The 11,171-nt window shown below is 37.7% G+C and overlaps 1 protein-coding gene across 3 annotated transcripts in view; it reads right to left on the bottom strand.

Moving 5' to 3' along the window:
• Positions 1–474: 474 nt before the first annotated feature.
• The window catches only part of LMAN1 (lectin, mannose binding 1), a 28,827-nt gene continuing 18,130 nt past the window's right edge, over positions 475–11,171 (bottom strand). For 2 of the 3 annotated variants that reach the window (XM_038525880.1, XM_038525882.1), the window contains exons 11-13: positions 9,165–9,318; positions 4,102–4,223; positions 475–3,809 (exon numbers count right to left, since the gene is read on the bottom strand). In XM_038525880.1, the coding sequence (XP_038381808.1) occupies positions 3,773–3,809; positions 4,102–4,223; positions 9,165–9,318 (313 nt within the window). In that variant the 3' untranslated portion in view covers positions 475–3,772. The remainder of the gene's footprint in view (positions 3,810–4,101; positions 4,224–9,164; positions 9,319–11,171) is intronic. The other variant, XM_038525881.1, reaches the window with a different exon arrangement.

Genomic DNA, 11,171 nt, shown 5'->3' with positions numbered 1-11,171 from the left:
GCTTAACTACACTTTTATCAGTATTTGTTTTAAAGGTGAAAACATCAAAGACAGTTTTAACTGGTTGGTGTTTGTCATTACCAGCAAGGAAAAGCTATACCCATTTTCATTTCTACTTCTCTAGTTCTGCTTCCATGTGTTGATGTTGAAGCTGCCATGTGGTGGGTCACCTAGGGCATAGTGTTTAGCAAATGATAGATGATAAAGGAGTCAGGGGATCCCTGGGTGGCGCAGCGGTTTGGCGCCTGCCTTTGGCCCAGGGCGTGATCCTGGAGACCCGGGATCGAATCCCACATCGGGCTCCCGGTGCATGGAGCCTGCTTCTCCCTCTGCCTGTGTCTCTGCCTCTCTCTCTGTCATAAATAAATAAAATATTAAAAAAAAAAAAAAAAAAAGGAGTCAGGATCACAACCCAGGCCTACTTGGAAAATAAGTGACTACTTATTAACCGAGATCAATAAAGGAAGAAGTAAATTTACTAAAATATTTCTTTATTTGAATAAGGTCAATGTCATTTCTTGAATTCCAGCTAGCATCAAATAACAATCAGAAAAAAACACTTGACAAAATGTTATCCAATTGAAATTAACAGTGGATAGAAAACCCTTTTAAAGTTTAAAAGAAATATATTAAACAGGCAACATACAGATCTAAAAAGTTGCAAGTGGTGATTTTACATTAGCTCTTATAAATAAAAAAATCCCCCATATAATCGTTTGTTCACTATCTCCCTGCTTAATAAGCACACGGACAGGAAAAGATAATCACATCTTAATATTCACAAGTGTTATTTAAGTTCTTTACAAAGATTGTATCTCTGCAACACATCGGGTCAGGCGATCCCTTATTCAAGTAATTTTGTTTTCCCTAAGTTATCAAAAAGTACAATTGTCCGAGAGAAAATGTCACAAAAATCTCAATCAGGAACGCAAAAAGCTTTAGCAGGCAGACTTTGAGATGGGAGTTTACATGGCTTGACCATGATCTGATGATTCTGTAAGTTTAAAAGCCATCAACCAAAGTACCAAGAGCTACAGGCGACAATCTGGGTTTAGTTTGTGGTTGTTAATAAATCAAGAGTTTTAGTAAAAAGAACATTGTAAGTATAAAAGAATCTGCACATTTGCTAATGTCATCAGCAATGAAAATGGCATATTATGCTCTCAGCTCAGCTTTAAACCAACAAAACCAAGTACTTATTTTTTTCCCCACTCCCCATCTTAGTGGTTCTCAGACACTAATGTGCTCAGAGTTACCTGCGGTGCTTGTTGCAAAGTGATACTCTGAAGCCCGCCCCTGAATTTTGATTCAGGTGGTTTAGAATGGAGCCCTGGAATCTGTATGCTTCACAAGCACACCATGACCCACGTGGTCCATGGACTACACTTTGAGAAACACTGATGTTCCTTTAATACACAACAAAACATTGTTTATCGTTTGTGGCTTCTTAGTAAAGTTTCAAGCTGAATAAAACATTCAAACAATTAGAACACAAACAGGTACATGAAATAAAAGTATTAGCCGTTATGTAATTGGATTTCTTTTTAAAAGTGGTATCACAAGCACAATGACTTACACTAAAATTTTAAGATCAATTTTGTTTTAATCCAAGGCACCTGTAAAATACTTGCTGGTGAGAGAGAAGTTAACAAATTTAATTATACAAAATAGTACAGAAATGAAAGAATCCTGGCAGTGACTGATTTTCCCACAGAGCAAACATTTTTCTTCAGAAATGAGTCACATAAAGTCCATGACTTTGAGGAAAATAGACCGAATTTCAAATAATATGATGAACAGCCTGTGTGTGAACTGCTTTACTGATTTTCTAGTAAATTACTAAGTAAAAAAGAAAGATTCATGCGCTTTCCTAATAGCTGTCTGCACTTGAATTAGTAATGGTCGGCACACTTCCTCCTGCACCGCAGCCTGATAAATGCACCAGGCACACAGACGCCTGGTGCTCCCTTGGTGCGTTCAGGCACATGTGACCATGGATGTTCTAACTCTGGATACTTTGCCGGATTTCCCAACTTTCACAGCCCACAACATCAATATTCTTCTGAAGGTTTTCTTTTCTTTTTTTTTTTTTTTTTTTTTCTTTCACAGATTTAAGAGCAAATTCTGTGATGATGTCTCTGGAACATGAATTTCAAAAGGTGAATACTACAAAGGAGAAACATCAGAAAAGCATTTTCTCTGTTAAAGTGACTGAAAGTAGAGTGAGTCGCCATTAGAATGTTCTCATTCAGCGTTCCAGGATAAATGCTAATAGAAAAAGTAGTGCTAGGACTGTTTGCGTACATAGTACGAAGTAGGTACTGCTATAATGCAGGCTTCCTCATAGTCTTTGTATAGATTTTAGGCAGTTAGCCCAATCTGTAAATGACATTTGAGAACAAATTTATGAAGTCTGGAAGAATGAAATGGTACTGTTTTATAAAACAGCATTATTTTTTATTTTGTATTCTATGACAAATGAAAGATTAACGATTTACCTAAAAGAGGTAAAAAGTATTTTCAAGCCAGCAAAAAACCAGGTCTATATCAGCTGTGAAAACATTAAGTTTACATTTTAAAATGTCCTTTACAGACTGTTTCTGTAATGCCTAGAACAGTTATGTACAAAGACTACAACTGCCCCTCCCAGTCTGACATTTCAAGGTTAAGCTTCCTAACAAGTGTTTCACGATATCTTTACTTCGGGCATTAAGAAAAAGAAGTCAGAAGTATTAATTCTATTTTTTAAATTTTGCCTTCAAAAGTCTTAACACTGCTTCTACCACAGCCTCCTTGATTTAAATGACACCAAGTCGACACCAGATCGTACGAAGTGACGTAAACCAAAACGTAGTGGTAGATTTTTTTGTGAACTTAAAATATCCTCAGGATATGCAATCTGAGATGAATTTATATACCATACAAAATGGGAGAAATAAGTTCCCTAGATTACAAACATAAATCCATATTCCTAAATAAATAAATTTATAAATAAATTCCTAAATAAATCCAATCATTTTCCTACTATTGACCTGATACTGCTGGCATGGAGACATTCCCGAGTATGAGCAGTCCTGAACTGAGCACATCAGCAGGGGGGAAGACAAACAGAGACCATTAACAGAGAAACGTTTTCACGTAAATGGTTTTTCAGGCAAAGAGCAGCTATTAATTGTCCTCCCCAAATTTCCTTTAAAAGTGGAATGTATTATTGATAATCAGAAAGATACTTCAACATTCTGAAGCTTATCTTCTAGATCCTAAAGCTCTCAGACAAAATATTCTTTGATTTCAAAGGAGATTATATTAGATTCAAGAACTGCAGGACTGGGTCTTGACCTCTAAAAAGACTCTGGTTATAAAATAAAATGGTGGGGAGCTCTTAGTTAGACCACATAGTCTAGGGGGAAGGAGGAAAAGTGTGTATTTATGTAAAATAAAGAAATTTCCAACTCTGGAGACTTACGGGTAAGTTTCACATCTGGGGGGTGCCCCTATTTTCTATTATTTACCATCTTATTTATCAATTTTCTTTTCAGTGGCTATACTCTACTGGCCAGAAACTCACTGAAATTTAAATAGATTTATGTACTATGCACAAATTTACATGTGGTTGTCTTTAACGTTTATTCTTAATGCAAATCAATGCTTAAACAGTCATCTTATACAAAATTTAATAATTTAGACTATGAAGCAATTTAAATACTTAAATTCCCTCAAAAAGACAACATTTTGTACATACATACATGATGTACACATATGAAAATGGTGGTCAAAAGAATTTTTTGGCAGCTGCTTCTTGCTGAGTCCTAAGGAAGAGGAGAAAGAAAAAAACTGAGAGTTCTATATATTTTACTTCAGAAAGAAATAGGATTCCTTAAACTTGAAATACACATTGCCTTTTGAAGTATAAAATGCATTAAGATAAGCATATATTCTATACATGCACTCCACGTGACTGAGATAGACTACAAATAATACTTTCTTTGTGTTAAACCAAATTTTACAAGTACTAAAAGTTCTGTTAGGTGCACAGATAACTTTGAGTATTTAAAATTAAACAAATACAGAAAAACGTTGAGTCAAATTTTAGAGACTTACCTATACATAATATAACCAATGAATAACACCGTTTGTACCATTACAAATATAACGAAGTGCATCGTAGATAAGCATGATGGAAATGGTGGTAGTTCTGGGCATTTTGGTCTTTCATTCAATGGCTATAAGGCAAAGAACTATCATAATTAGTCAAATTGGTATTTTAGAAACAGAAATAAATGCAAAAGCTTTATAAAATTCATGGTTAACTACATAAACTCAAGATTTTCGTTTATTTGTCCCATAAACATTTCTGCTCCCTTAACTTTTACCACTTAATATTTTAAAAAATAAAGCTTATTCAATTTATTAATTTTAAGTAATCTCTATGCCCTATGTGGGGCTGAAACTCATGACCCCAAGATCAAGAGTTGCGTGCTCTGACAGAGCCAGCTGGGAACCCCTACCACCTAACTTTCTGAAAGAGTAGTCAACATTGGAAGGCCTCTGCCTTCACGATCCAGTCACTAACGCACTGCCATCTGGCTTGAATCTTCAGCACAGTGATGATGATGTTTTGTGTTCTTGATGGTCACAGACCATGAATTCCCTGGACACACCCAGTTTATACTTGCTGTACTAGAGTAATTATTTCTAGTTCAGGCAATGACATGGTCACCCCGCCCCCCATAAGCTGCCTGACAAATATAATGGCTTTTTCTTAGCCCTCATCCTCCCCAAACTCCTAGCAGTCAACAGTACTAATTAATTAGTATTCTGAAAAATGTTTCTTTCCCTATGTCCATGGGTATTCCTTCTACTTTAAGGGAGTAATTACATGCCAGGAACAAAGATTTACTCAAGGTATCCAGACAGAACAGTTTCTAGGATTAATTGTTCTCAGTATGTTTATATCTGTGGGACAACGCACTTCAGTGCATATATGTACCACTCACAGCATCAACCTAGACACTGCAACACAGGCTACAGTTGGTAGAAAGTAACCTCAAACAGAACTAAGGGAATAGACAACAACGCTTTGGATGAGAGGTAATGGTCATTAAGAAAACTCTTAAGTCATATTTGAAAAATATGAATATCTAAGACATATATAAAATATAGGTAAGAAAGGCAGTATCCAAAAATATAAAGGAGAGAAGATTACATATTAAAGATCTAAGTTCTTCCCTTCTATCACTTACTAGCTAGTGACCTCAGGAAAGTTATTTAACATATTAACTTTCTTTCCTAAATGACAACAGATATTTAAAAATAAAAAAAACTTTTAACAACATAAAGCTCCATATAACATATAAGGAATTAGGACTTCTGGGAAGGTAGACTGGGTAATATGGATCAACCACCTTGCAGAAGATGACTAGCAGAGCTAGAAACAAATCCAATCTAAAATAACACCTGTCTGAAGGCAAAGGCAGTGAACTAGATAGCAAGAAATTATGGGATCATCATTTGGTGGCGCGGAGGCCAAAGAAAGACAACTTTAAACCCATGAATCAGAAAAGAAATTAAAACGGAAATTAAAAGGGGCGCCTGGGTGCCTCAGTCGGTGAGCATCAGATTCTTGGTTTCAGCTCAGGTCGTGATCTCAGGGTTGTGGGATGGAGCTATGGGGCAGGCTGAACTCAGTGAGAAGTCGGCTTGGGATTCTTTCCTTCTTTCTCTGCCCCTCCTCCTGCTCACACATGCTGTCTAAAAGAAATAAATCTTTTTTTTTTTTTTTAAGATTTCATTTATTTATTCATGAGAGACAGAGAGAGAAGCAGAGACATAGGCAGAGGGAGAGAAGCAGGCTCCTCACAGGGAGCCTGATGTGGGACTCGATCCTGGAACCTGGGATCACGCCCTGAGCCAAAGGCAGATGCTCAACCACTGAGCTGCCCAGACATCCCTAAAAGAAATAAATCTTAAAAAAAAGAGATTTATCTTAGAGAGAGAGAGAGAAAAAGAAGGTGTGTGTGCATGCAAGAGCTGGGGAAAGGGTAGAGGAAGAGAATCCACACAGACTTTGCACTGAGCTCAGGGCTCAGTCCCACCACCCATGAAATCAAGACCTGAGTCAAAACCAAGAGTTCCCATGCTCAACTGACTGAGCCATCTGGGTGCCCAGCTATAAATCAATCAATCTTTAAAAAAAAAAAAAAAGAAAAGAAAATTAGGAAGAAAAAATGCTTATTGAAGGATTAATATAAATATTTAATGAAAATCATGGGATAGGAGAAGCAATTTCTGCTTCCACCTCCAAAGGGCTGATTAGGAACAGCTCTTCCACCTAGGACTAGAAAACAAGATATATGAAACAACTGTTATCAAACATTGGCCACAGGCAGTGAAGGCCTCTACAACTGTGACAGCCAAGAAATAGGAGTCAGACAAGCTGGGACCCATGGCAGATGCAGCTTAATGCCTGGAGGCAGAGTCTGCAGTCCAGGGAGGGCCCCCAGAGAGAACTGAGTAGTCCTGCTGAACTGAGAAGTCAGAGACTACAGCTGAGGGAAGCCCAGGTGGCGGTGTGACACAACATGAAAAGGGATAATGGCAGAGAAAGCTTTGGAAGTTTGCAGAAGAGCCCTTCAAATCTTTGGCTGAATCTAATCTGCACGTGTATGGTATGAAAGTCCACAAGGCTAGGAAAGAACCACCTAAAACCAAACAATTCCCAGAGCTCAAACTGCTGAAGCTCAGTACCAGAAAAAAAAAAAAAAAAATCTTAAAAGCAGCGAAAACATACAAAGAAACAAAATAAGATGACTTCTCAGTAGAAATTATAAACTGTGATCATCACATAATGGGGTTCAGACAGCTGTGAGAGGAATAAGGAACATCTGTGCATCACTACAGGCACACTGGTAAGTGAAAGAAAGCAGGAAGACGACAACTATTTACAGTATGCTACTATCTGTAAAAAGGGGGAAGATTTCATCACAGTTTCTGCTTATATTACAAAAGCAAAGACAAAGGAACTATAACCCACCCCCACCCCCCCCACCCAGTTACTCAGTTGTTCCTTATAGGGATGAAATAAAAAGTACAAGTGTAAAAGTTAGACTTCTTTGAATTCTATCTTACTCTGTAGATGTGAGAAACCATCTGAACTTTAGTCTAGATCCAAATTTACAGGAAAATTGCATTGAGTATAATTATCAGTACAATCTCATTCATAATTGCCATCTTGTTACTTTTCATTTTTTCAATCTGTCCCCAGTCTTTTATTTTTATTATTTTTTTAATTTTTATTTATGATAGTCACAGAGAGAGAGAGAGAGAGAGAGACAGACAGAGGCAGAGACACAGGCAGAGGGAGAAGCAGGCTCCATGCACCGGGAGCCCGACGTGGGATTCGATCCCGGGTCTCCAGGATCGCGCCCTGGGCCAAAGGCAGGTGCTAAACCGCTGCGCCACCCAGGGATCCCATGTCCCCAGTCTTTTAGAGCTATTCAAAATACTCCTGTAAGAACAGATTTGAGCATACTAGAAATTTTTTTTTTAAGATTTATTTGAGATAAAGAGTGAGAGAGCATGCAACAGTCAGGGAAGGAGCAGAGGGAGAGAATCCCCAGGCAGACTCCCTGCTGAGCACGGTGCCCAAAGTAGGGCTCCACCTCACACCCCTGAGATCATGACCTGAGCTGAAATCAAGAGCTGGATGCTTAATCAACTGAGCCACCCAGGTGCCCCTACGTACCTGTTTTATTGACAGAATAGCTGTGAAAATGCTGGGTTAAATAGGCAAATCTCCTAAGGGCTATGCCATTTCGTATCCCCTCAAGCAATGTGCTACTCTGTTTTCCTCAAGTCTTGGCAACAGAATATGTTGTCAGACTTTGGCTTTTTGTCAAACAGGTGTGGTATCACAGGAAAGTTTTATTTATTTTTCATTTCTCTTATTATTTAAGTAGCCTGAGCATCTGCTCATATATCGTACAAGCTTTTCCCAAGAACACTCTGTTCATTTCTCCAGTACCTTTTTGTGCTGAGTTGTTCCCCATCAAATTTTTAATGTTGATCATTTCAAGAAGATTGGACTGGAAGGGGAAGAGGCAAATACTACAAGCATTTGTAAATTTCATAAAGGTTTTGAAAGCCAGTAGTAAGTTAAGGAAAAACGTAAAACAGAAAAAACTTGTAAGTACCACAGGTCTATTGTCTAATACTGTCTCTTATGCATATTAAACTTTGAAAACACATTACCTATTTTTAATATTTATGGCCAATCTCTAAAAATATAGACGGGGCTTACATTTAAAAAAAAAAAAAAAAAAAAAAAGGCCTAATAAAACAAAACCAAACGAACAAAAAAAGTTTTAAAAAGTGATTCAAAAAAATAAATAAATAATAAATAAATAAATAAATAAATAAATAAATAAATAAATAAATAAATAAATAAATAAAAATAAAAAGTGATTCGAGGGCTGCCTGGGTGGCTCAGTGGTTTAGCGCTGCCTTCAGCCCAGGGCCTGATCCTGGAGACCTGGGATCAAGTCCCACGTTGGGCTCCCTGCATGGAGCCTGCTTCTCCCTCTGCCTGTGTCTCTGCCTCTCTCTCTCTCTCTCTGTCTCTCTGTCTCTCATGAATAAATAAATAAAATCTTTAAAAAAAAAAAAAGTGATTCAAGTCAGAAAGGAAAAGTTGCTGGAAAAAAGAAGAGTCTTAAAGAATGAGGCTACCAGTCAGCCAGTCTCAGATCTGGGCTTCCTCATTGCCCAGACCAGAGAAGTAGGAGGTACCCAGCATCAGTCTGTCTCAGCAAAGGGTCAAGATATGTTCACCATTTTTAAGCTGTTTAAAGATAGCATTACTGATAACAAGAACCATTTTTTTTTTTTAAAGAAAATTTACACAAAGAATCTAGAAAACGGAAGTCTGAGACTGTGACAGCTCCAATGATAGGAAAAGCAAAGTACTTTTTAAAAAATTCTATTCAACAGAGTATGGAAGCATGGAACATAAAGACATTTGAATCATATGGAATAATTCTACCTTGAATACTAAAAATACACATTAGTATTAAGTAAAACATTAAAATATTTTCAGTAGAATATGTACTCTTCCTTTTCTAACTAAGGAAGACTGGTAATTATAAAAGTAGAAGGCAAGAGCTTACCATATTTCGCTGCACTAAGTTATCGATGTCCCGCTTCACAATGTGAAGATGCTCTTTGATGTCATTGAAGTGTTGGGTTGACTCATAAACTCCCCCTGCAGATCCAGGATGCTGTATGCCGCTGACCAGTCTGACAGTATCACTCATGGAATTCCTAAAACAGAAAATCCCTTTAGACAAGGGAATTGCTAGAAAAATGATTTTTTTTTTAGTAATATACTTCAAAAAGTTTAGATATACTTTTAAGCCCAATAAGTTAGATTTTTAAAAAACATTTAGGAATATTCAATTGTATTCAGGATTGGAAAATAATTTATAAAACTACAGTTTATGGGGCACCTGGGTGGCTCAGTTGATTACATGTCTGCCTTCAGCTCAGGTCATGATCCCAGGATTCTGGTATCAAGCCCAGAAGAGGGCTCCCTGTTCAAGACGGAGCCTGCTTCACCCTCTCCCTCAGCCCCTCCTCCTGCTTATGTTCTGTCTCTCTCAAAGAAACAAATTTAAAAAAACAAAACAAAACAAAAACAAACGGAGATGGGGCTTTAGAGTGAGAGTGCCACCCTTCGCTCTCTCAGGAGATGAGGGATTCAGGGTATGGCCATGACTGCCACTAAAATTTGGAGGGGTTGATAGGGTACTTCAGGATGAACTGTGCATGCTGACAACATCCAGTTATTAACAACTGTTCCAACTGGGGGATGGAGTATGACGGACGGCTTTTATGCTCAACTTCTTTGTTTTTTTTTTTTTTTTAATTTTTATTTATTTATGATAGTCACACACAGAGAGAGAGAGGCAGAGACACAGGCAGAGGGAGGAGCAGGCTCCATGCACTGGGAGCCCGATGTGGGATTCGATCCCGGGTCTCCAGGATCGCGCCCTGGGCCAAAGACAGGCGCTAAACCGCTGCGCCACCCAGGGATCCCTATGCTCAACTTCTTTGTATGTTTGAAAATGTCTAAAATGAAAATAAAAATTGGTAAGGTGTTCTGGTATGCTAGAAATAGCATTTGAAAGTGGAGAGATAATAAAACTAATTCTGACTGTTTTATATTGTGACCCTTTAACAGTCAGGGCCTTTTTTTTCTTTTTCTGTAAACTGAAGGGTACTGTATTACATGCTACTGTTAAAAAAATTTTATGATTCTCGGAGGATATGAAAACCCATAGACATACACCACTCTCTCCATAAAAGGCAAATATTTCCTCTCTCTTTACAGTTTCTGAAGCCTATCCAGAAGGAAAAAAGCTCTAGAGGACAAATTCAGAAATCTGAGTTCAGTTTTTACCTTAACTTATGGTATGCATGACATTTGTTCTCAACGGGTGGGAGTTTATGAGGAGTGCTAACGACTCTAAGTAAGTGTTTTCATGGATAATACAGCCAGATGACTAGGATTTACTAACCACTAATTGAATCTTAAGACGTTCTAGTACCACTGTTAAGTGAAATAGGCAAAGCACAAAAGGGTGTCTAGAATATACTACCATTCATGTAAGAAAGAAGAGAATCTAAGAAAATACACATGTGCAGGAGAAATACAGGAAGAACAAACTAGAAATTAATGGGATAAGTTACCAACAGGGGGTCGGTGGGAAAAGGCTAGGAAGGGGGGGAAATGGGAGTGAGGTGGTAGTGATGAAGAGGGGTACTGAACATATAAATTTCGTCTTAAGAGTCTCTCCGAACTACCATTTTCGCATATCCTTCATATACCCCAAAAACACACAATTAAAATCAACCAGGATATAGGAAGAATACAAATGCTAACAAAGAACCTAACTCCATTATAAATGCATATCACAACCATACTGAAAAGGGTGGGGAAAGAACCGTACTAAGTAATTGGAAAATAGTGTCTGCATTACAAACTGGACGGTTAGACAAGAAGGACCTTTACATAAATCCATCAGTGAATATATTTCTCACAGGGATACAAGTTAACAATTTAATACCACTTTATAGGTACATTTTGTGTACACTAAAATAAATAAATATATTAT

Source organism: Canis lupus, chromosome 1 (genome assembly GCF_011100685.1).
Source record: "Canis lupus familiaris isolate Mischka breed German Shepherd chromosome 1, alternate assembly UU_Cfam_GSD_1.0, whole genome shotgun sequence".
NCBI lineage: Eukaryota > Metazoa > Chordata > Mammalia > Carnivora > Canidae > Canis > Canis lupus.
The sequence above is the reverse complement of the archived record's forward strand: the minus strand, read 5'-3'. Positions and strand labels throughout refer to the sequence as shown.